Source organism: Salmo salar, chromosome 06, assembly GCF_965601325.2.
Source record: "Salmo salar chromosome 06, fSalSal1, whole genome shotgun sequence".
NCBI classification, from domain to species: Eukaryota; Metazoa; Chordata; class Actinopteri; order Salmoniformes; family Salmonidae; genus Salmo; species Salmo salar.
The window spans coordinates 25,084,252-25,111,669 of NC_138296.1; the positions used below are offsets into that span (position 1 = coordinate 25,084,252).

General features: G+C 44.8%; 1 protein-coding gene across 2 annotated transcripts in view; it reads left to right on the forward strand.

The window, feature by feature from the left end:
• Positions 1-27,418, forward strand: part of LOC106601826 (BAR/IMD domain-containing adapter protein 2-like 1) — a 70,678-nt gene that overhangs the window by 14,226 nt on the left and 29,034 nt on the right. The window contains exons 4-6 of one of the 2 annotated variants that reach the window (XM_045719965.2): positions 13,988-14,049; positions 16,609-16,680; positions 20,046-20,180. In XM_045719965.2, the coding sequence (XP_045575921.2) occupies positions 13,988-14,049; positions 16,609-16,680; positions 20,046-20,180 (269 nt within the window). The remainder of the gene's footprint in view (positions 1-13,987; positions 14,050-16,608; positions 16,681-20,045; positions 20,181-27,418) is intronic. The other variant, XM_045719966.2, reaches the window with a different exon arrangement.

Sequence of the window (27,418 nt, forward strand, 5' to 3'; positions counted from 1 at the left end):
CACAAATGTTCTATAGGACTGAGGTCAGGGCTTTGATTGCCTCTCCAATACCTTGACTTTGTTGTCCTTAAGCCATTTTGCCACAACTTTGGAAGTATGCTTGGGGTCATTGTCCATTTGGAAGACCCATTTGCGACCAAGCTTTAACTTCATGACTGATGTCTTGAGATGTTGCTTCAATATGTCCACATCATTGTCCTCCTCATGATGCCATCTATTTTGTGAAGTGCACTTGTCCTTCCTGCAGCAAAGCACCCCCACAACATGATGCTGCCACCCCCGCGCTTCACGGTTGGGAGGGTGTTCTTCAGCTTGCAAGCCTCCCCCTTTTTCCTCCAAACATAACGATGGTCATCAGACCAGAGGACATTTCTCCAAAAAGTATGATCTTTGTCCCCATGTGCAGTTGCAAACCGTAGTCTGGTTTTTTTATGGTGGTTTTGGAGCAGTGGCTTCTTCCTTGCTGAGCGGCCTTTCAGATTACGTTGATATACTTTTGTACCTGTTTCCTCCAGCATCTTCACAAGGTCCTTTGCTGTTGTTCTGGGATTGATTTGCACTTTTTGCACCAAAGTACGTTCATCTCTAGGAGACAGAACTTGTCTCCTTCCTGAGCGGTATGACGACTGTGTGGTCCCACTGTATCACAATTCCAGTGGGTCAGAAGTTTACATGCACTATGTTGACTGTGCCTTTAAACAGCTTGGAAAATTCCAGAAAATGATGTCATGGCTTTAGAAGCTTCTGATAGGCTAATTGAGATCATTTATCAGAAGCTTCTAAAGCCATGACATAATTTTCTGGAATTGTTCAATCTGTTTAAAGGCACAGTTAACTTAGTGTATGTAAACTTCTGACCCACTGGAATTGTGATACAGTGAATCATAAGTGAAAAAATGTGTCTGTAAACAATTGTTGGAAAAATTACTTTTGTCATACACAAAGTAGATGTCCTAACCGACTTGCCAAAACTATAGTTTGTTAACAAGAAATTTGTGGAGTGGTTGAAAAACCAGTTTTAATGACTCCAACCTAAGTGTACAGTCGTGGCCAAAAATATTGGCACTCTTGCTCTTTTTTCAAATAATGCAGCATTTCTTCCAGAAAACTGTTGAAATTAAAACAATTTTTGGTATCCACATATGTATATCTTCGGAGTGCGGTTGAACAAAACAAAAGAATTTGAATAATTTACTGAATCTTTGCTAATTCCACAAAGAAATCCTAAAATGGCCTGGACAATATTATTGGCACCTTCTAGAAGTAGTTAGAAATTATTAGATTTCAAGCAGGTGATTCTCATTTACTTTGGAATTGAACTCACCTGTGCTGAGTTGAAGGTGCCTGCAGTATAAAAATCACATATTAAACCAGTTTAAGTAGAGAAAAGGACTCATTCTCCTGTTTTGGGTAACTGTGTGTACCGGAACGAGCATGGACAAAAGAAAGAAAACCAGGAGAATTATCTGAGAAGGTGAGACACAAGATTACAAGTCCATCTCCAGAGACCTTGATGTTCCTGTTTCCACCATACATAATGTTATCACGAAGTTTAAGGCCCATACCACTGTTGCCAACCTCCCTGGATGTGGCCGCAAGAGAGAACTTGATGAAATTGTGCAGCGAAGGATTGTTTGAATTGTGGAGAAATGAAATTTTATTTATATAGCCCTTCTTACATCAGCTGATATCTCAAAGTGCTGAACAGAAACCCAGCCTAAAACCCCAAACAGCAAGCAATGCAGGTGTAGAAGCACGGTGGCTAGGAAAAACTCCCTAGACAGGCCAAAACCTAGAGAGGAACCAGGCTATGAGGGGTGGCCAGTCCTCTTCTGGCTGTGCCGGGTGGAGATTATAACAGCACATGGCCTAGATGTTCAAATGTTCATAAATGACCAGCATGGTCAAATAATAATAATCGTAGTTGTCGAGGGTGCAACAAGTCAGTAACACAAGAGTAAGTGTCATTTGGCTTTTTCATAGCCAATCTTTGAGAGTATCTCTACCGCTGCTGCTGTCTCTAGAGAGTTGAAAACAGCAGGTCTGGGACAGGTAGCACATCCGGTGAATAGGTCAGGGTTCCAGCAGGTCTGGGACAGCAGGTCTGGGACAGGTAGCACGTCCGGTGAACAGGTCAGGGTTCCATAGCTGCAGGCAGAATAGTTGGAACTGGAGCAGCAGCACGGCCAGGTGAACTGGGGAGAGCAAGGAGTCATCAAGCCAGGTAGTCCTGAGGCATGGTCCTAGGGCTCAGGTCCTCCGAGAGAGAGAAAGAAAGAGAGAATTAGAGAGAGCATATTTAAATTCACACAGGACACTGGAAAAGACAGGACAAATACTCCAGATGTGACAGATTGACCCTAGCCCCCCGACACATAAACTACTGCAGCATAAATACTGGAGGCTGAGACAGGAGGGGTCAGGAGACACTGTGGCCCCATCCGATGAAACCCCCGGACAGGGCCAAACAGGTAGGATATAACCCCACCCACTTGGCCAAAGCACAGCCTCCACACCACGGGAGGGATATCTCCAACCACCAACATACCATCCCGGGACAAGGCCGAGTATAGCCCACAAAGGTCTCCGCCACGGCACAACCCAAGGGGGGGCGCCTTGATCAACTGCCACACAGATTCAAGTTGATCTTCAGACACAAGGTACCACAGTTTCAACTAGCACAATCCGCCACCAACTCAATGAAAGGGGGTTATATGGTAAGAGACACAGAAGGACCCCATTGCTGAGAGAAAGACATAAGAAAGCCTGGCTGCAATTTGACAAAACACACCTGAACATGCCAAAACCCTTCTGGGAAAATGTCCTGTGAACAGATGAGACCAAAATAGAGCTTTTTGGTAAAGCACACAATCTCTATGTTTACAGAAAACAAAATTAAGCTTTCAAAGAAAAGAACACCTTCCCTGCAGTCAAACATGGAGGAGGTTCAGTGATGTTTTGGGGTTGCTTTGCTGCCTCTGGCACTGGGTGCCTTGAACGTGTACATGGCATTATGAAATCAGGAGAGTACCAAGGTATTTTGGATCGCAATGTCAGACCCAGTGTCAGAAAGCTGGGTCTCTGTCGAAGGTCATGGGTCTTCCAGCAGGACAATAAACACACTTCAAAAGCACCCAGGAATGGTTCAAGACAAAACGCTGGACTGTTCTGAAGTGGCCAGCAATGAGTCCAGATCTAAATCCCATTGAAAACCTACGGTGAAATCTGAAATCAGCAGTTGGGAGAAGGCACCCTTAAAATCTGGGAGAACTGGAGCAGTTTGCACAAGAGGAGTGGGCCAAACTACCAGTACAGAGGTGCAGGAAGCTCATTGATGGTTATAGGAAGCGCTTGATTGCGGTTATTTTGACCAAAAGCAGTGCTACCAAATATTAAGTCTAGGGTGTCAGTAATTTTGTCATTGCCATTCCTGTTTATTTTCAGATTTAAATGGATATATTAAGTTCGGAATCAAAAGCAAAGGTTCTGTAATATTAACAGTAAAATAAAGAATTGTGTAGACCAACTACTTTTGTTCAATTTCAACTTATTTTTAGGAAAATTGTGAGTTACTTGAAAAACGTGCAAGGGTGCCAATATTGTTGGCCACAACTGTATGTAAACTTCCGACTTCAACTGTAGATGGGCCTAGTACACGGTTCTGACTCCGTCTCCCTGGTGGCCGACCTGCCTATACTGTGCCCCTCCCCTCTCTCTCCGTCCCTTGTTAGCTCACAATGAAAGATGCGAGTGTTCGGAAATATGGCAACTAATCAGTCTCCTGCATTCCAAAAATACTGACTCTTAGGAGTAAATTCCTGGCGGAATCTAATCTTGATACTCAGAAATGGGAGTCGACACCGGAAGGTTTAGGTTTGAGGTTTTATTTATTTGCACCAAAGAAAAGAAGTGCACTACTGGGTGATTTGAAAAGTCGTAGTCAATCGATTAATAATATAATACTTTTAGGGGGAAAAAAGTCCTTAATTTACAATCTGTAGACACTATGAGAATAGAAGGGTTCAGAACTTTTGTGAACCATCACAGCACAGTTGAAAAATATATGGCAAATAGAAAATGGATGGTGTTCAGAGATAGATGGGAGGTGTTGAGTGGGACTAAAAACCAAAGATAACTAATGTAAAATATAGTCTGTAAAATGTATATAGGTTCAGAACTTTTGTGAAACAGCATAGTTAAACATATGGCAAATAGAACTGGATGGTCTTCAGATATACAGTGGGGGGGGAAGTATTTGATCCCCTGCTGATTTTGTACGTTTGCCCACTTACAAAGAAATGATCAGTCTATAATTTTAATGGTAGGTTTATTTGAACAGTGAGAGACAGAATAACAACAAAAAAATCCAGAAAAACGCATGTCAAAAATGTTATAAATTGATTTGCATTTTAATGACGGAAATAAGTATTTGACCCCTCTGTAAAACATAACTTAGTACTTGGTGGCAAAACCCTTGTTGGCAATCACAGAGGTCAGACGTTTCCCACTCCTCTTTGCAGTTCTCCAAGTCATTAAGGTTTCGAGGCTGACGTTTGGCATCTCGAACCTTCAGCTCCCTCCACAGATTTTCTATGGGATTAAGGTCTGGAGACTGGCTAGGCCACTCCAGGACCTTAATGTGCTTCTTCTTGAGCCACTCCTTTGTTGCCTTGGCCGTGTGTTTTGGGCCATTGTCATGCTGGAATACCCATCCACAACCCATTTTCAATGCCCTGGCTGAGGGAAGGAGGTTCTCACCCAAGATTTGACGGTACATGGCCCCGTCCATCGTCCCTTTTATGCGGTGAAGTTGTCCTGTCCCCTTAGCAGAAAAACACCCCCAAAGCATAATGTTTCTACCTTCGTGTTTGACGGTGGAGATGGTGTTCTTGGGGGTCATAGGCAGCATTCCTCCTCCTCCAAACACGGTGAGTTGAGTTGATGTCAAAGAGCTCCATTTTGGTCTCATCTGACCACAACACTTTCACCAGTTGTCCTCTGAATCATTCAGATGTTCATTGGCAAACTTCAGACGGGCATGTATATGTATTCTTGAGCAGGGGGACCTTGCAGGTGCTGCAGGATTTCAGTCCTTCACGGCGTAGTGTGTTACCAATTGTTTTCTTGGTGACTATGGTCCCAGCTGCCTTGAGATCATTGACAAGATCCTCCCGTGTAGTTCTGGGCTGATTCCTCACCGTTCTCATGATCATTGCAACTCCACGAGGTGAGATCTTGCATGGAGCCCCAGGCCGAGGGATATTGACAGTTCTTTTGTGTTTCTTCCATTTGCGAATAATCGCACCAACTGTTGTCACCTTCTCACCAAGCTGCTTGGCGATGGTCTTGTAGCCCATTCCAGCCTTGTGTAGGTCTACAATCTTGTCCCTGACCTCCTTGGAGAGCTCTTTGGTCTTGGCCATGGTGGAGAGTTTGGAATCTGATTGATTGATTGCTTCTGTGGACAGGTGTCTTTTTTACAGGTAACAAGCTACGGTTAGGAGCACTCCCTTTAAGACTGTGCTCCTAATCTCAGCTCGTTACCTGTATAAAAGACACCTGGGAGCCCGAAATCTTTCTGATTGAGAGGGGGTCAAATACTTATTTCCCTCATTAAAATGCAAATCAATTCATAACATTTTTGACATGCGTTTTTCTGGATCCTTTCTTTGTCAGTGGGCAAACGTACAAAATCAGCAGGGGATCAAATACTTTTTTCCCCCCACTGTATGTCTCTATAAGCTTGGCACATCTAGCCACTGGGATTTTTGCCCATTCCTCAAGGCAAAATTGTCCCAGCTCCTTCAAGTTGGATTGGTTCCGCTGGTGTACAGCAATCTTTTAGTCATATCACAGATTCTCAATTGGATTGAGGTCTGGGCTTTGACTAGGCCATTCCAAGACATTTAAATGTTTCCCCTTAAACTACTCAAGTGTTGCTTTAGCAGTATGCTTAGGGTCAAATGTCCTGCTGGAAGGTGAACCTCTGTCCCAGTCTCAAATCTCTGGAAGACTGAAACAGGTTTCCATCAAAAATGTCCCTGTATTTAGCACCATCATTCCTTCAATTCTGACCAGTTTCCCAGTCCTTGCCGATGAAAAACATCCCCACAGCATGATGCTGCCACCACCATGCTTCACTGTGGGATGGTGTTCCCAGGGTGATGAGAGGTGTTGGGATTGCGCCAGACAGTGTTTTTCTTGATGGCCAAAAAGCTAAATTTTAGTCTCATCTGACCAGAGTACCTTCTTCCGTAAGCAAACGTGTTTGCTTATTTTTTATTTAAGCAATGGCTTTTTCTGGCCACTCTTCCATAAAGCCCAGCTCTGTGGAGTGTACGGCTTAAAGTGGTCCTATGGACAGATACTCCAATCTCCTCTGTGGAGCTTTGCAGCTCCTTCACGGTTATCTTTGGTCTCTTTGTTGCCTCTCTGATTAATGCCCTCCTTGCCTGGTATGTGAGTTTTGGTGGGCGGCCTTCTCTTGGCAGGTTTGTTGTGGTGCCATATTCTTAAAAAAAAATTATAATGGATTTAATGGTGCTCCATGGGATGTTCAAAGTTTTGGATATTTTTTTATAACCTGACCCTGATTTGTAATTCTCCACAACTTTTCCCTGACCTGTTTGGAGAGCTCCTTGGTCTTCATGGTGTCTCTTGCTTGGTGGTACCCCTTGCTTAGTGGTGTTGCAGACTCTGGGACCTTTCGGAACAGGTGTGTGTATATATACTGAGATCATGTGACACTTAGATTGCACTCAGGTGGACTTTAACTAATTATGTGACTTCCCAAGGTAATTGGTTGCACCAGATCTTATTTAGGTTCTTCACAGCAAAGGCATATGCACGTACCACTTTCCAATTTTTTATTTTTTGAATTTTTTGAAACAATTTTTTTTTTTTTCTTTTCACTTCACCAATTTGGACTATTTTGTGTTGTCCATTACATGAAATCCAAATAAAAATCAATTTAAATTACAGGTTGTAATGTAACAAAACAGGAAAAACGCCAAGGGTGATGAATACTTTTGCAAGGCACTGTACCTCCATCACCTCCATTACATCAGGAGGATCAAACTGAAGCAGAGAAGGGAAATGTCCCTTAATGTAATCCAAGGGATTGCCATCAGTTTTCTCAAATTTCTTTGACCGAGAGGAACCCACATTCACAAAAAAGTTATTCAATTCACATGAAATAACATCAGGATCACTATAGGTCATATTTCCAACAATAAATTGAGATGGGATGGTTGTAGATGCCTTTTTCTTATTCAACAGTCTGTTGATGACTTTCCATGTTGGCTTTATGTAAGGATTCTTGGAATTTGTTAGTAAAAATAAAAAATTGAGGAAATCTGAAGTAGGTGAGTACATGTTGTTTTTATTCTTTTTGTAATTTGCAGAATTCAGGGGAGAGGTATTTGTGAGAAACTTTTTATACAACTTTTTTTGAGACCGGTTGTAAACCAAGGTTTCCAAAACCATTCTGCTGCTTTCTTACGTCGTTTAACTAAGGGAAAGCAGTGGTGAAATACAGAATTGAAAGATGAGAAAAGTCTGGTAAGTAGACTCCACATCGGCCTGATTATAAAAAATGTTCCATTAAATATCATCAATCAGCATCTTAAAGAGCTCACAACTACTTTTGTTAAATGCTCTACATTTAATGCTACTAATCATTTCCATCTGTTCATTTCCATCTGCCAAAGAGAAGTGGACAATTGGAAAGTGGTCAGAAATGTCAGTATAAAATATACCTGTATAAGCCACATTATTCAAAGAAGTCGACGTACAAGGAGTCGAGGAATCAATTATTTGGGAGTCTATTCTCCACCACCAGGTCATCGCCATGCAGCTACAGTGGCCAAGTCCTGTATGGCAATACTTTGAGAAGTTAAATGATAAGGAAATGCCAACTTTGCGAGGTGGAATTGAGGTACAGTAATGGTAAAACATGTGCAATGCTTAAACATCAAAGGGACGCACCTTGAGACCCAAACCGTTGTTGGCAGCAGCGCAGCTACACTGTGAATTAATGTGGGAAACTGATGAACGTTAAGAACATTTTCCCATTTGTCACATCCCTAGTACCATTCATGATTTTGCTTATTTAATAGGTATTACTGAGCTCAAAGCACCAAGCCCCACCACCATGTCTACCACCACATCTACCACAGACAGACCATACTCATGGGTCAGTCAGAACCATTAACCCAACACCACATCTACCACAGACTGACCATACTCATGGGTCAGTCAGAACCATTAACTCAACACCACATCTACCACAGACAGACCATACTCATGGGTCAGTCAGAACCATTAACCCAACACCACATCTACCACAGACAGACCATACTCATGGGTCAGTCAGAACCATTAACCCAACACCACATCTACCACAGACTGACCATACTCATGGGTCAGTCAGAACCATTAACCCAACACCACATCTACCACAGACAGACCATACTCATGGGTCAGTCAGAACCATTAACCCAACACCACATCTACCACAGACAGACCATACTCATGGGTCAGTCAGGACCATTAACAACAATTGGTTATTTTAGTTTGATTGGGTTAAACCATTGGATAATACTGGCAGTATTTCTACTAGGCTATTGTCCATTTACACAGGGTTGTGCTTCACACTGCGCTCAATTGACCATGCTTGTGTAAAGGACGTCACACTGCTTGCTTAGCGAGTACCACTTCCTTCCTTCAGCTCATATCTGGCGCAAACTCTGGACTTCTGTCTTGCTAGCCCACATGACCGTCCTCCCTTCAGCATCTTAGCCGATTGCGCCACCTCAAAGGCTAGGTAATGAGGCGACGCAAGCGGGACACTTAAGGCTGAGAAGTACGTTTCAAACATCCCCATGTGCTACCCTTGTTGCTTGGCAACATTCTGTCCATACGCACTGCATATAAACACATTATTAGTTGGGTTGTTGTTACTGCAAAATATATGCCTTCCAGTCTCCACTTAGTTTTAGGATCAGCATCAAAACATTCTCCTTCTTGAAACTTAGTTATACAAAAAGTCAACGTGGTAATCAATAGGACATTGCGAGCTACATTTTCAAGGTATTGTAGCAGCAGTTTAGCTGAGATGAAGGAGCTGTGTTGTCAATGGATACTTTGCTACTTTTTTAACTGGTGAATTATTTTGTGGTGAGAGATATCTGGATTTAAGTGACACTAACAATGGGATAAGTTGAATGGTAGGTCAGGGGTCTGAACATGGTGCCATGCACAGGCTTCTTTCACAGAGCTTTCTCTCTCCCTGCACAGGCCCCTCTCTCTATCTCTCCTTCCTTTTTCTCCTAGTGCCACCCCACTATCTGTTCCCGTCTCATCTACCCCACTCCCTCCCTCTCTCCCTCTCTCTCTCCCTCCATGTCCTGACAAAGGACACATTTACCAGGATGTTCTGGTGCCCTTTAGTCAGCGATGTTGTTTGAACTGTGGTGAGTATGCCAGCCACAGCCCACAGGGCAGGGTGGGGCTGGAGACTGGGAGACTCGGGAGAGGTAGAGTGGAGTGGCTTAGGACACACAGTGGGACAGGGCGTGGAAGTGTCTTAGGACTCACTCTGGGACAGGGAGTGGAAGTGTCTTAGGACACACACTGGGACAGGGAGTGGAAGTGTCTTAGGACACACACTGGGACAGGGAGTGGAAGTGTCTTAGGACACACACTGGGACAGGGAGTGGAAGTGTCTTAGGACACACACTGGGACAGGGAGTGGAAGTGTCTTAGGACACACACTGGGACAGGGAGTGGAAGTGTCTTAGGACACACACTGGGACAGGGAGTGGAAGTGTCTTTGTACACACACTGGGACAGGGAGTGGAAGTGTCTTTGTACACACACTGGGACAGGGAGTGGAAGTGTCTTAGGACACACACTGGGACAGGGAGTGGAAGTGTCTTAGGACACACACTGGGACAGGGAGTGGAAGTGTCTTAGGACACACACTGGGACAGGGAGTGGAAGTGTCTTAGGCCACACACTGGGACAGGGAGTGGAAGTGTCTTTGTACACACACTGGGACAGGGAGTGGAAGTGTCTTTGTACACACACTGGGACAGGGAGTGGAAGTGTCTTTGTACACACACTGGGACAGGGGGTGGAAGTGTCTTTGTACACACACTGGGACAGGGGGTGGAAGTGTCTTTGTACACACACTGGGACAGGGAGTGGAAGTGTCTTTGTACACACACTGGGACAGGGAGTGGAAGTGTCTTTGTACACACACTGGGACAGGGAGTGGAAGTGTCTTTGTACACACACTGGGACAGGGAGTGGAAGTGTCTTTGTACACACACTGGGACAGGGAGTGGAAGTGTCTTTGTACACACACTGGGACAGGGAGTGGAAGTGTCTTTGTACACACACTGGGACAGGGAGTGGAAGTGTCTTTGTACACACACTGGGACAGGGAGTGGAAGTGTCTTTGTACACACACTGGGACAGGGAGTGGAAGTGTCTTTGTACACACTGGGACAGGGAGTGGAAGTGTCTATGTACACACTGGGACAGGGAGTGGAAGTGTCTTTGTACACACTGGGACAGGGAGTGGGAGTGTCTTTGTACACACTGGGACAGGGAGTGTCTTTGTACACACTGGGACAGGGAGTGGAAGTGTCTTAGGACACACTCTGGGACAGGTAGTGGAAGTGTCTTAGGGCAGTGTTTAGCTATTGTAATCCAGGGGTTAATAAAGAGTGGAGCTGGCCCTGGCTCATATCACACAGTATTTATTTGTATGTTCCACCATATCACAGCAGCTTATGTATTCATAACATGTGAATACAACATTCATGAAATGTATAAGTCTGTGTACTAATTGTTGGTACATTGAGACATTTAGTCACATGTATTATCTTGGACCGTGTAATGATTTTCAAATTAAATGCATTTGACTGTTCATGTGATTATGACTAATCCAATATAATCATTGAGCAATACTAACCTTCATTATGCAATGTTCAACAGTAAGTGAACAAAGCTTGCTTCATGTCAAACCATCCAGAAACGCCTGGGTTGGGTTTGTTTGATCAATGATCAGTCACATACTGTCACAACAGCACTTTCCTCTCTGGGTATTTCTCTCAGAGCAGAGCCATCACTGCCTGTTGTAAACAAACACAGTTGAATAATATGGAAATACTGGATGAGTAGTGTATAGTTCGTTCATCATTCGTTCAGTCCCACACTAAAGCTCTCTTCCTGTATAGTGTATCACTAATGCACTGAACCACTCGACTTCTGCCCTCTCTCCTCTCCCCTGCCATTGTGTCCCAGTATGGAACATTCTGTCTATTGTTTTGTATTATTAAACTACTCTCTTGTGTTGTTTGATCAGAGCTTTCTGACGTAGTCTCTCTGCTAGCTCTGTGCTACAGAAGAGGGACAGACAGCCTATAGCCTGGGGTGACATGGAATGGAAAATCTCTCTCCAGACAGACAGTCAAAGCTTTCCTCAGATTAACATCATATAGCCTACTGTGTAGTCTGACATACAGAGTAGGAGGTGGCCTAATCAGAGGGAGGACCAGCTTGGCTTCTGCTCAAAAAGGAACCAAACTGAAGAAAACACACTGAAACAAGGAGGGACTATACTTGGACTTGTCCAATAAGAAATGTTAGTCATTTAGCAGACGCTCTTATCCAGAGTGACTTACAGTAGTGAATACATGCTTTTTAAAAAAAAAAAATTGTACTGGCCCCCCATGGGAATCAAACCCACAACCCTGTCTTTGCACACACCATGCTGGCGTTGCAAACACCATGCTCTACCAACTGAGCATAGAATAATAGTGAAGACATCAAAACTATGAAATGACAAATATGGAATCATGTAGTAATGAAAAAACTGTTAAACAAATATTTTTCTGTTCACCTACTCTGCCTCACAAAGACACGGCGGTTGGAACCAAAAATCTCAAATTTGGACTCATCAGACCAAAGGACAGATTTCCACCGGTCTAATGTCCATTGCTCATGTTTCTTGGCCCAAGCAAGTTTCTTCTTCTTATTGGTGTCCTTTAGTAGTGGTTTCTTTGCAGCAATTTGACCATGAAGGCCTGATTCACGCAGCCTTCTCTGAACAGTTGATGTGGAGATGTCTGTTACTTGAACTCTGTAAAGGATTTATTTGGGCTGTAATCTGAGGTGCAGTTAATTCTAATGAACTCATCCTCTGCAGCAGAGGTAACTCTGGGTCTTCCTTTCCTGTGGAGGTCCACATGAGAGGCAGTTTCATCATAGCGCTTGATGGTTTTTGCGACTGCACTTGAAGAAACTTTCAAAGTTCTTAATGTTCCAGATTGACTGACCTTCATGTCTTAACATAATATGGACTTGGTCTTTTACCAAATAGGGCTATTTTCTGTATACCACCCCTACCTTGTCACAACTGATTGGCTCAAACGCATTAGGAAGGAAAGAAATTCCACAAATTAACTTTTAAGAAGACACACCTGTTAATTTAAATGCTGATTGAGAGAATGCCAACCGTGTGTAAAGCTGTGATCAAAACAAAGGGTGGCTACTTTGAAGAATATCAAATATATTTTGATTTGTTTAACACTTTTTTGGTTACTACATGATTCCATATAGATTATTTCACAGTTTTGATGTTTTCACTATAATTCTACAATGTAGAAAATAGTACAAAATAAAACAAAAACCCATGAATGAGTAGGTGCCCAAACTTTTGACTGGTACTGTAGGTTTCTCTGTGTGAGACTGCGTAAGATGAGTCACTTGTTTTAACGTGTTACGATAGTCATCAGTAAAACAATATCCTTTCATCTGTTTATTAGCAACACGTATTGTGATAATCACTCAGAAGTGCCATGTGGTTGGATCCTTATTAGGGAAAGGGAAGGGGGATGATACCTGGTCAGTTGTACAACTGAATACATTCAACTGAAATGTGTCTTCAGCATTTAACCCCTCTGAATCAGAGAGGTGCGGGGGGGCTGCCTTAATCGACATCCACGTCTTCCGCACCCGGGGAACAGGGGGTTAACTGCCTTGTTCAGGTGCAGAACGACAGATTTTTACCTTGTCAGCTCGGGGATTCGATCCAGCAACCTTTCAGTTACTGGCCCAACACTCTAACCACTAGGCTACCTGCATGAATTGGGTGTTCCGATTTCCAGTTGCTTTATGGTGTTATTACATTTTAATCCATTTTTGATTGGCTGTTGAGGAACATGCAAAGAGTATTGTTTTTGGTTCCCTGCAGTTAGAGCTGTTTTTGATTATCTAACTGCAGGTGGTAACGACACACTGTTTCCTCAACGTTAGCGAATATTAATAGGGTCAATTTTAGTTTACAACTGAATTAAAGCCATACTGGGTTGTATTCAGTAGGGAGAAAACGTGTTGAAATGGACTGAACCGTAGGAGATGCAAACTGAGCTTGTCCAATAACGACACCGATTTCCATTGGCAACACATTGCTTCGGTGTGCCCTACTGAACATGATAAATGAATGTGACAGCATCTCACAAATAAATCACTGTTCTGTCGGCGTTGTCAACATTGTTTCCATTCCCCACCTTTTTGTCAGTTCAGCACTTGTCAGAGGGATGTGTACTGTATGTCTTTTCTCTTTCATGAAGGAAAGCAACCATTTGAGTCTATGTACATCGTATGGACAACCCTTTTGGGGGGTTCTGTTCAGATACCCCTTCACGAAGAAGTGTACACTCCCCCACATGCATTTAAAAGCATTGGATTGGTGTAAACAAGTTTCCACCATATTCCTTCCACCAGTCCATATCTAATGGTTCACACTTCAGGAGAAGGGTAGATCGTGTCTAATAGTGCACACTTCATGAGAAGGGTAGATCGTGTCCAATAGTGCACACTTCAGGAGAAGCGTAGAGAATCTGACCGAAACCCTAATCTTGTTTTCCCCCACGAGCCAAGCAGCCAATCAGTGCATGTCTCTCTCTCGCCACAGGCGTTGTGCTGATGGAGATATCCGAGGTCCACAGGAAAGTTCACCTTGAGCTAGAGGAGAATGTGAGTACTGTGTGTGTGTGTGTGTGTGTGTGTGTGTGTGTGTGTGTTCTGCAAGGTGTGTGTGTGTGGGCGGGGGGCGTTCTGCAAGGTGTGTGTGTGTACATGAGTGTTTGCGTCATCTATTGTTTAATTCCCTGACTTGTCTCGCCCAGTGTGCCCTCTCTCTCTCTCCCTCTCCCTCTCTTTTTCTCTCTCTGCTGCTTAACACAATGTACCGTTTTTAATTCCTCTCAAACACAAATATCTCTCTTTCCCCCTCTTCAACTCTCTCTATTAGTAATCATAGGATGGTGTTTCTCTTTCTATGAAACATCAAGGGACAGAAAAAGCAAAGATGATGAGGAGAAAACAAACAACAAGCTAGAGGAAAAGTTGCACCTGTTTGGTTATTGTGGTACAGCCTGTTTATAGGACGGGAGCAGGTCTGAACATGCCCTGTGACGGGGCCTCTGGGAACTGTTGTTGATGACAGTCACACTTGTCAAGGCCTGTAGTTATGGTTTGCATACAATAACTTATTTTACAAACTATAAAACATGTTTATCATAAGTATACAAGGTTAGGGAGACACTTATTCATGTAATAAATTACTTGTAATCTGATTACAAAAATACTGTAATCCATTACATTACCAGCAAAAAATCCTGTAGTCAGATTACAGATACTTTTGAAAAACTAGATGATTACTTCTTGTATTGACTTTTAAATTCAGAAAGGATGTTTGTGAAAAAATACATTATGGCACCTTTGTTTTCTCAATGACATTCAATTCAGCAGGAGGGAGTTTCAGTTTGTTCCACCTCAGAAAGTGACCACAGGTCAGAGACCACTATGATGATACTCCAGAAGCGTTTGATGGATCCTTTTGGTCTTCTAATGCCTCTTAAGGGGAAAGTAATCAAAAAGGAACTAATCAGATTACTTTACTGAGTTTGGGTAGTCCAAAAGTTACATTAATGATTACAATCATGGACTGGTAACTAGTAACTGTAACGGATTACATTTAGAAAGTAACCTACCTAACCCTGTACGTATGCATGTTGAGGAACCTTCTCATCTGAGAAGGTAGAAGTTGGAAGCATGTAAACTTGACTGTGCTGTCATCAGGTCATGAATACGTGCTAGATATGAGCTCATGTTGGAGGAACAAGAACCTCTGGGGCGTGTTGACACTACTGTTGTCATGCATGGCAACTGGTATATTGATTCTTAACCTGCCTAACTGTGGAGGGAGCCCATGGCAACCATGGTGAAGGGTTAACCAGGGGGAGAGGTAGAGCATTTTGTCACTGTTTGTATGTTTCTTGCTCTTACCACAGATCTATGATCAGATTCCCCAAATCTTAACCCTAACCGATAGGGGGAGGGTCCAGTCTGCCCACTCAATACCCATGTGGTAGAGGCAGCAGCACCCCTTGGCAGTGACACCCCTGTAATTCAAACCCTGCTCCCTTCTCTGTTACCTACACTGGCACACCAGTTCATGAGACGACAAAGCTACTACTTCTCCCTATCGTTATATCCATACAAATATAATTACTAATTATATCTGCCTGGTTCTGTCCCCAGAAGTCACTGTTGTTCTCTTCCCTAGCTCCACTCTGTATCGGAGAGCAGCTTTAGTTTAGTCAAGGCCTCCGCTGACTATGTGTGAGTCACAATATGAATTCCTTCATTCCATTAAAGAGTTGGAGCTTGGAGGAGGCGTTGTCATGCATGGTGTGTCTATGGAAGGCAGAGCAGTTTAACTAAAGGAGGGATCATTAACTAGATCCAGCCACGGGCAGATTTTTTTACATAGTTACAAATCATTTGTGGACTGCAAATTGACCCAAGAAGCCCAAACCGATATAATATTGGACTAAAACATAATCATTTCAAACCTTGCTTACATTTGTGTATGATCACGTGGCTCTCTATTATGCGAGGGAATACTTGGGAACAGATTTCCCAAATTAAAATCACGTGGAGCTGATTTTATATTTAAGAACTTGGCGGGCCAAATAAAACCAACCACGGGCCAAATTCGGCCCACGGGCCGCCAGTTGGGATTCCCTGCACTAAGGCACCTAGAGATTTGACGCAGCAGCTAACAGGGTTGTTGTTTGAGAGGACTGAGAAGACGTGGGTTGCAGGGACAGTCTCTAATTCTTCGTGAGAGGACGTGGGGTTTTCGTTGACCGAATGGCACCAGTGGGCGTCGGTTTGCCACCACAAGGTCACGGTGATGTAAGAGATGCCTGCGCTCCCCCTCATACTGATTAGAGAGAGAGATCCCTGCATTACGTTTCGGCTATGACTCACTCATATAGTCTTGAATCTTTTCTTCTCTTTCTTGCACACAGGCACACACACATACACAACCGTGCAAACAAACACCTTTGCTTACACAACTCAAGGATGGCTCTCAAATCCCTCCCAACATTCTTTTTACTGTTTTCCACTGACGCATCTCCATCACTCCATCATAACAGTCCCTTCTCTAATCAGTGTGCATCCCCCCTCCTTTCTCCCTTCACCGTCTCTCCCCCTCTCATCCCCCTTTCCCCTCACCTGCAGTTTAAGAGGTTTCACAGCGAGATAATAGCTGAATTGGAGAGGAAGACAGACATGGATGTAAAATACATGACAGTAAGTACTGTACTGTATGTATGTGTGTGCTTATGTGATTCTATGGAAACGGCCTTCCCTCCTGCTCATGGGAATATCAATGAGAACTGCCCCCCCATGCCTCATCACTGGAACTATGATCCTACCTACATCAGTGACCACATAATCCTGTCTACTGCCTACCTACATCACAGTGACCACAGAATCCTGTCTACATCACTGACCACGGAATCCTGTTTACTGCCTACCTACATCACAGTAACCACAGAATCCTGTCTACATCAGTGACCACAGAATCCTGTCTACTGCCTACCTTACATCACAGTGACTACAGAATCCTGTCTACCTACATCAGTGACCACAGAATCCTGTCTACTGCCTACCTTACATCACAGTGACCACAGAATCCTGTCTACTGCCTACCTTACATCACAGTGACCACAGAATCCTGTCTACCTACATCAGTGACCACAGAATCCCGTCTACTGTCTACCTACATCAGTGACCACAGAATCCTGTCTACTGCCTACCTTACATCACAGTGACCACAGAATCCTGTCTACCTACATCAGTGACCACAGAATCCTGTCTACTGTCTACCTACATCAGTGGCCACAGAATCCTGTCTACTGTCTACCTACATCAGTGGCCACAGAATCCTGTCTACTGCCTACCTACATCAGTGACCACAGAATCCTGTCTACTGCCTACCTACATCAGTGACCACAGAATCCTGTCTACTGCCTACCTACATCACAGAATCCTGTCTACTGCCTACCTACATCACAGAATCCTGTCTACTGCCTACCTACATCAGTGACCACAGAATCCTGTCTACTGTCTACCTACATCAGTGACCACAGAATCCTGTCTACCTACATCAGTGACCACAGAATCCTGTCTACCTACATCAGTGACCACAGAATCCTGTCTACTGTCTACCTACATCAGTGACCACAGAATCCTGTCTACTGCCTACCTTACATCAGTGACCACAGAATCCTGTCTACTGCCTACCTTACATCACAGTGAACACAGAATCGTGTCTACTGCCTACCTTACATCACAGTGACCACAGAATCCTGTCTACTGCCTACCTTACATCACAGTGACCACAGAATCCTGTCTACTGCCTACCTACATCACAGAATCCTGTCTACTGCCTACCTACATCAGTGACCACAGAATCCTGTCTACTGCCTACCTACATCACAGAATCCTGTCTACTGCCTACCTACATCACAGAATTCTGTCTACTGCCTACCTACATCACAGAATCCTGTCTACTGCCTACCTACATCACAGAATCCTGTCTACTGCCTACCTACATCACAGAATCCTGTCTACTGACTACCTACACCGCAGTGAACACACTGTCTGCATCCCAAATGGCACCCTATTCCCTTTATAGGGGACTACTTTTCACCAGGGCCCAAAAGTAGTAAGTTCACTATAAAGGGAATAGGATAAACATACAACAATGACTTATGCCGTTCAGAGCCGTGGTTGAGTGGTAACGCTCACAGCATATGGCACATGTACATCTCTCCCCACCAGAGACTAGGGTTTAATCTCTGTGTCCACCCTTTCTACTAATGCCTATAATAAAACATAGCATTTAAGGCTAATTACCATTGAATCAATGAAACTAAAAACAAAGCACTTTAATACAGTGGGGGGGAAAAAGTATTTGATCCCCTGCTGATTTTGTACGTTTGCCCACTGATAAAGAAAGGATCAGTCTATAATTTTAATGGTAGGTTTATTTGAACAGTGAGAGACAGAATAACAACAAAAAATCCAGAAAAACGAATGTCAAAAATGTTATAAATTGATTTGTATTTTAATGAGGGAAATAAGTATTTAACCCCCTCTCAATCAGAAAGATTTCTGGCTCCCAGGTGTCTTTTATACAGGTAACGAGCTGAGATTAGGAGCACACTCTTAAAGGGAGTGCTTCTAACTGCAGCTTGTTACCTGTAAAAAAGACACCTGTCCACAGAAGCAATCAATCAATCAGATTCCAAACTCTCCACCATGGCCAAGACCAAAGAGCTCTCCAAGGATGTCAGGGACAAGATTGTAGACCTACACAAGGCTGGAATGGGCTACAAGACCATCGCCAAGCAGCTTGGTGAGAAGGTGACAACAGTTGGTGCGATTATTCGCAAATGGAAGAAACACTAAAGAACTGTCAATCCCCCTCGGCCTGGGGCTCCATGCAAGATTTCACCTCGTGGGGTTGCAATGATCATGAGAACGGTGAGGAATCAGCCCAGAACTACACGGGAGGATCTTGTCAATGATCTCAAGGCAGCTGGGACCATAGTCACCAATGTCATTTGCGCCCGCAAGGTCCCCCTGCTCAAGAATACATATACATGCCCGTCTGAAGTTTGCCAATGAACATCTGAATGATTCAGAGGACAACTGGTGAAAGTGTTGTGGTTAGATGAGACCAAAATGGAGCTCTTTGGCATCAACTCAACTCGCCGTGTTTGGAGGAGGAGGAATGCTGCCTATGACCCCAAGAACACCATCTCCACCGTCAAACATGGAGGTGGAAACATTATGCTTTGGGGGTGTTTTTCTGCAAAGGGGACAGGACAACTTCACCGCATCATTTGACGAGGCCATGTACTGTCAAATCTTGGGTGAGAACCTCCTTCCCTCAGCCAGGGCATTGAAAATAGGTCGTGGATGGGTATTCCAGCATGACAATGACCCAAAACACACGGCCAAGGCAACAAAGGAGCAGCTCAAGAAGAAGCACATTAAGGTCCTGGAGTGGCCTAGCCAGTCTCCAGACCTTAATCCCATAGAAAATCTGTGGAGGGAGCTGAAGGTCCGAGTTGCCAAATGTCAGCCTCGAAACCTTAATGACTTGGAGAAGATCTGCAAAGAGGAGTGGGACAAAATCCCTCCTGAGATGTGTGTAAACCTGGTGGCCAACTACAAGAAACGTCTGACCTCTGTGATTGCCAACAAGGGTTTTGCCACCAAGTACTAAGTCATATTTTGCAGAGGGGTCAAATACTTATTTCCCTCATTAAAATGGATATCATTTTATAACATTTTTGACATGCGTTTTTCTGGATTCTTTTGTTGTTATTCTGTCTCACTGTTCATATAAACCTACCATTAAAATTATAGAATGATCATTTCTTTGTAAGTGGGCAAATGCACTAACTCAGCAGGGGATCAAATACTTTTTTCCCCACTGTAGTGACATTACATTTAATGATATTACTGAAAGTTTTTTTTCCAAAAAGGAAAATATACTTTTTAAAATCAATGCTACTTGTACTGTCTAGAGATGGTTCCAGGTGTTCACGGGTGCTTCCCCCACCTCCCCTCTCCCTCCCCTCTCCCTCCCACCCACCCAGGCCACCTTTAAGAGGTATCAGACAGAGCACAAGATGAAGCAGGACTCTCTGGAGAGGTCGCAGTCTGACCTGAAGAAACTCAGGAGGAAGAGCCAGGGCAAGAACACCAACAAGTACGAAAACAAGGAGAGTGAGGTGAGGACTGACCCACACATTTCAGTAATTTAACTGACACTCTTATCCAGAGCGACTTACAAGAACAGTTAGGGTTAAGTGCCTTGCTCAAGGGCACATCGGCAGATTTTTCACTTAGTCAGCTTGGGGATTTGAACCAGAGACTTTTCAGTTACTGGCCCAATGCTGTTAACCATCTAGGCTACCTGCCGCCCTCATACACACACCTGTACATACACACTCACACTCTCTCTCTCTCGCTCTCTCAATCTCACACACACACCTTCGACATATGAGACGGTGTCGATCATACCCAATGTAACATTATCCAAGTTCCCAGACAATGCCCTCATGCATGATTACGCTGTGTGTGTTATGTGTTGTTTGGTGTTTTGGATAGTTCCATTAATACACCTCTCTGTACTGTGCCTCCTCCCTCCCCCACCAACACACACGCATGTTGTTATACTGGAAGATCCAGTCGGAGCCTCCTACACACACACACACACACACACACACACACACACACACACACACACACACACACACACACACACACACACACACACACACACCGCTTCAGACTGAGACAAAGAAAGATAAACCTCTTTAGTCCAGTGGTGTGTATTCATGGATACCAAGGCTTCCCACAAAAATGTACCAAGAAAAAACATTAAATAATGTTTCGTCTTTCTGTGCTTTCCTAATTATCGTTGCATCCGAGTCAGCGAAACAGCGCCCCTCTGCCACTGTATGTGTAGGACATCTATCTGATGCTGTCTGGTCATAAAGAGTATGACATTGTTGCCACCAGTAGCATTGAATGTAAGGGAAGCCAGGGAGCATTTGGCCTCCCTTGATAAAATAAAAAAGTATTAAATAATAGCCAATCAGCATTGAGCTGAGTGAGCTCAACTGTGAATAGTCCTGGCGCACAACAAAAAAAGTGTCAAGGGAAGCCAGTTTTGATTTGGCTTTACTCCTATCGCAGAGAAATATGTAATCGATTAAAAACAACTTCAATTGTTGCACCTTGTTGTGCAGTTGTCATCCGGTGGCTAGCGAGCTAGCTAAAATTGGCCCTTTCCTAAATTAGCCATGGATGGAGATAGGGATTTGGACTTGTGGTTTTACTTAATTCTCCATACTGGCCAATGCTTATAACTACAATTCTGATCCAACCATAAAATACATTGTGCCCCTGGACTGAGAGATGGACATTCAATATGTAGCTAGATGTAGAAGGCTAATGTTAACTAGCTAACATTGCCCATGAATGGAAGTTAGGCTAGTGAGCAAGCATTTTAGTCAAGTAGCCTAGGACAACAAAAAATAAAAGCGTGTACTGTATGACAGAGTCATAGACCGTTTTGTCAACATGAAAGAGAGGAGGATGGCATTGGTGTTTCTCTACAAGTAGGGTGAGTCTACATGTTTTTCTACTTAAACACACACACACACACACACACACACACACACACACACACACACACACACACACACACAGAAATCAGAAATCAGAAATCAGAACCATAGACAGCCACATCATATTTAGATTACGTTGATTGGATTACATCGTTTTTGGTATCTTTTAGTTGTCACTTTATTAGACTAAGCAAAGGTGATTTGATGGTGTTGGAATAGTGGAGACATATCCTGTTTTCTTTTTGTCCAAAAATGTCGGAAACATTAACTTTCTTGACCAATATGTAGGTAATTTAGCTGTTTGCTACATGCAGTAAGGTTTGTGGACTTCACCAGACAGGTTGCTCTCCGGTTTTGTGATGAAACAAAGGTGTGGTTGAGTTTATTCTGCCACTGTCTTCTTATTGTCTCTGCCTTTAGGCCTGTATATCACAGTGTCAAGGCATATGAACTGACAGGCTATAGAGCAAACAACACAATTATCACAACACATATGTTGTAATATGGCATTTTCTTCTGGCTTAGATTCCGCAGTGATTTTATCCACGCACCGCTACTGCTTTAGTCACAACTCTGTGACAGTCTGCTGCCAAATAGGACGAGAAAGCCCCAAATTGAGAGGAGTTATGAAGAGTCATTAGTATTCATTCTGAGGTCAAGTTAAAGTACTGTTTACACCCCTAGAGTTGATTGACGCACCGGTGCTTCAATCTATGCTAAATAACAACAACAAAAAACATACAAATCTGTCAGTTTAAACTAGAGATATCTTGCATTGGATGCATCTCAATCCACCGCCTCCGCCAGTGTCTCACTTACGCATCTACGGTGAAAGGTGGCAGAGCTAGAGTGGTGTTTGTCAGACCACAAGTCATCCCACAAACACGATGGTGTTCTCCGTTTTTCTCTATGGCCCCCATAAGTAGGAGACTCGTATGAAGTCGGTACCGTTGATGTGCAAACTTCTGTTTCGTAGCGTCTGAACCGTTTGGGCTACAAACTAATAAAACCCCACTGTGGAAAGGGGAGATTCTCATGAACACGATGGTGTTCTCCGTTTTGCTGTACATTGGGGTGGAGCGTGTGGATCGCCCCAGAGTCTGGTGAGAGAGCCTGGTCCTAGTCTCTCTCACCAGACTCTGGGGGCGCTCCACACGCTATCCTGGTCCTAGTCTCTCACCAGACTCTGGGGGCGCTCCACACGCTATCCTGGTCCTAGTCTCTCACCAGACTCTGGGGGCGCTCCACACGCTATCCTGGTCCTAGTCTCTCACCAGACTCTGCGGCGCTCCACACGCTATCCTGGTCCTAGTCTCTCTCACCAGACTCTGGGGGCGCTCCACACGCTATCCTGGTCCTAGTCTCTCACCAGACTCTGCGGCGCTCCACACGCTAGCCTGGTCCTAGTCTCTCACCAGACTCTGGGGCGCTCCACACGCTATCCTGGTCCTAGTCTCTCACCAGACTCTGCGGCGCTCCACATGCTATCCTGGTCCTAGTCTCTCTCACCAGACTCTGGGGGCGCTCCACACGCAAGCCTGGTCCTAGTCTCTCACCAGACTCTGGGGGCGCTCCACACGCTATCCTGGTCCTAGTCTCTCACCAGACTCTGGGGGCGCTCCACACGCTATCCTGGTCCTAGTCTCTCACCAGACTCTGGGGGCGCTCCACACGCTATCCTGGTCCTAGTCTCTCTCTCTAGACTCTGCGGCGCTCCACACGCTATCCTGGTCCTAGTCTCTCTCACCAGACTCTGGGGCGCTCCACACGCTATCCTGGTCCTAGTCTCTCTCACCAGACTCTGGGGGCGCTCCACACGCTAGCCTGGTCCTAGTCTCTCACCAGACTCTGGGGCGCTCAACACGCTATCCTGGTCCTAGTTTCTCATCAGACTCTGGGGCGCTCTACACGCTATCCTGGTCCTAGTCTCTCACCAGACTCTGGGGCGCTCCACACGCTAGCCTGGTCCTAGTCTCTCACCAGACTCTGGGGGCGCTCCACACGCTATCCTGGTCCTAGTCTCTCTCACCAGACTCTGCGGCGCTCAACACGCTATCCTGGTCCTAGTCTCTCACCAGACTCTGGGGCGCTCCACACGCTAGCCTGGTCCTAGTCTCTCACCAGACTCTGGGGCGCTCCACACGCTATCCTGGTCCTAGTCTCTCACCAGACTCTGGGGCGCTCTACACGCTATCCTGGTCCTAGTCTCTCTCACCAGACTCTGGGGGCGCTCCACACGCTAGCCTAGTCCTAGTCTCTCTCATCAGACTCTGGGGGCGCTCCACACGCTATCCTGGTCCTAGTCTCTCTCACCAGACTCTGGGGCGCTCCACACGCTAGCCTGGTCCTAGTCTCTCTCACCAGACTCTGGGGCGCTCCACACGCTATCCTGGTCCTAGTCTCTCACCAGACTCTGGGGGCGCTCCACACGCTAGCCTGGTCCTAGTCTCTCTCACCAGACTCTGGGGCGCTCCACACGCTATCCTGGTCCTAGTCTCTCACCAGACTCTGGGGCGCTCCACACGCTAGCCTGGTCCTAGTCTCTCTCACCAGACTCTGGGGCGCTCCACACGCTATCCTGGTCCTAGTCTCTCACCAGACTCTGGGGGCGCTCCACACGCTAGCCTGGTCCTAGTCTCTCTCACCAGACTCTGGGGCGCTCCACACGCTAGCCTGGTCCTAGTCTCTCACCAGACTCTGGGGGCGCTCCACACGCTAGCCTAGTCCTAGTCTCTCTCATCAGACTCTGGGGGCGCTCCACACGCTATCCTGGTCCTAGTCTCTCTCACCAGACTCTGGGGCGCTCCACACGCTAGCCTGGTCCTAGTCTCTCTCACCAGACTCTGGGGGCGCTCCACACGCTAGCCTAGTCCTAGTCTCTCTCATCAGACTCTGGGGGCGCTCCACACGCTATCCTGGTCCTAGTCTCTCTCACCAGACTCTGGGGCGCTCCACACGCTAGCCTGGTCCTAGTCTCTCTCACCAGACTCTGGGGGCGCTCCACACGCTAGCCTGGTCCTAGTCTCTCATCAGACTCTGAGGCGCTCCACACGCTAGCCTGGTCCTAGTCTCTCACCAGACTCTGGGGGCGCTCCACACGCTAGCCTGGTCCTAGTCTCTCACCAGACTCTGGGGCGCTCCACACGCTAGCCTGGTCCTAGTCTCTCTCACCAGACTCTGGGGCGCTCCACACGCTAGCCTGGTCCTAGTCTCTCATCAGACTCTGAGGCGCTCCACCCCAGCTGGGGCACAGCGGCTGTGAGAAGAAACAAGCTTTTTCCTGTATTCACAAACGCTCAGAGTAGGAGTGCTGATCTAGGATCAGGTCCCCCTGTCCATATATAATCAGGTTCATTATGATTTAAGACCAAAATTAGACCCTAGATTCCTACTATGAGATGCATTGTGAATATGGGCCCTGGTCTCAGGTATGTGCTTTAACCTACTGAGGCACGTGCAGTACAGATACATGAAGTTGAAACAGCATGATAACAATATTCAGATGAGTTATTTTACCTGCAGATCTGGGAACAGACTACAGTAAGTCTGTGCAACAGTGACTTACAAATCTGTTATCTTAATTTGATCACTCTGTTGTCACAGAGATTTTCCCTGCGCAGCAGGACATACAAATTGTAGTGTATTTAAGGTATAAAAAGTCTTCTAAAGTTTGTAATTGCCACTTTAACATTTCAGACTTGATTTGCACTAACAAAAAATGTGTCAACACCTACAAAAATGTCCATCACTTATATTTCACATAATAATTCATATTACCTGTTGCTGCAGGACTATTTTCCTGCTGTGAGAAGCAGGGTCAAATTAAGATGGCACATCTGTATAGATAAATATTGCTATTACAGATCTGGGACCAGGCTACAGTAGATCTAACATTGACCCTGAGAGTAGAACCCCAGAATCTGGTCCTGGACCAGCTCTAATATAACAGGACAACTGTTGACAGAGTCAGATCCCTGGTTTGGTCACAAGACTATCAACAGACTGCACCCAGGCTCAGAGACTTACACACAGAGCAGAGCTGTGTTACAGTCACAGGTGGAGGTAGGGTTACAGGAAGCCACAGAGAAAACAGGAGCAGAATGAGACAGAGAGGACCATAGGCTTAATCACTGTATTAAGTCAGTGTTTAGGCCTATAGTTAATTTTCATATTGATTTGTTTTCTTCACTAGATAGAATTAACTGCAGCTTCATATTAAATAGTCAGTACATCTTCCTCTCCTTCCGTGGTCTCCAACTGCTCCTAAACACAAGTAAAACTAAATGCATGCTCTTCAACCGATCGCTGCCTGCACCTGCCCGCCTGTCCAGCATCACTTCTCTGGACGGTTCTAACTTAGAATTTGTGGACAACTACAAATACCTAGGTGTCTGGTTAGACTGTAAACTCTCCTTCCAGACTCACATCAATCATCTCCAATCCAAAGTGAAATCTCAAATTGGCTTCCTATTTCGCAACAAAGCATCCTTCACTCATGCTGCCAAACATACCCTCGTAAAACTGACCATCCTACCAATCCTCGACTTCGGCGATGTCATTTACAAAATAGCTTCCAATACCCTACTCAACAAGCTGGATGCAGTCTATCACAGTGCCATCCGTTTTGTCACCAAAGCCCCATATACTACCCACCACTGCGACCTGTACGCTCTCGTTGGCTGGCCTTCGCTTCATAATCGTCGCCAAACACATTGGCTCCAGGTCATCTACAAGACCCTGCTAGGTAAAGTCCCCCCTTATCTCCGCTCACTGGTCACCATAGCAGCACCCACCTGTAGCACGCGCTCCAGCAGGTATATCTCTCTGGTCACCCCTAAAGCCAACTCCTCCTTTGGTCGTCTCTCCTTCCAGTTCTCTGCTGCCAATGACTGGAACGAACTACAAAAATCTCTGAAACTGGAAACACTTATCTCCCTCACTAGCTTTAAGCACCAGCTGTCAGAGCAGCTCACAGATCACTGCACCTGTACATAGCCCATCTATAATTTAGCCCAAAATACTACCTCTTCCCCTACTGTATTTATTTATTTTATTTATTTTGCTCCTTTGCATCATATTATTTATATTTTATCTCTGAACTTTCTTCAAACTACAAATCTACCATTCCAGTGTTTTTCTTGCTATACTTTATTTAATTTGCCACCATGGCATTTTTTTTGCCTTTACCTCCCTTATCTCACATCATTTGCTCACATTGTATATAGTCTTATTTTTTTTTTCTACTGCATCATTGATTGTATGTTGTTTTACTCCATGTGTAACTCTGTGTTTTTGTATGTTGTCGAACTGCTTTGCTTTATCTTGGCCAGGTCGCAATTGTAAATGAGAACTTGTTCTCAACTTGCCTACCTGGTTAAATAAAGGTGAAATAAATAAATAAATAAAAAACATCAGTGTTGATGGTTACATCCCGAAAGGCACCCTATTCCTTAGTGCACTACTTTTGACCGGAGTCCATAGCTGGAGTCCATTTTTATTGGGTGTATCTACCACGTCCTGTACCGGTCCGGAAAGATACATCCGTTGTTTTGTTATTTTCTGCCTGCAAACATGTTGGATGATTCAGTATCCATTGAAGAGCTTGAACAATACATTGACGAGAGATACTTACGAGCTCAAAGAAACATGTCGCTGGTTTCAGAGGATTCAATCACTGTTAAGGACAACAAACCCAATCAACAATACAAACCAAAGCCAAGTTGTCCAAGCGGTATCAACGATGTCATAAAACCATCCCCAAGCAACAGGGTGCACGTGGAGAGTGGGGAGATGTTTACGGATATGGATGTTGACTTGTTGAAATCCATCAATGA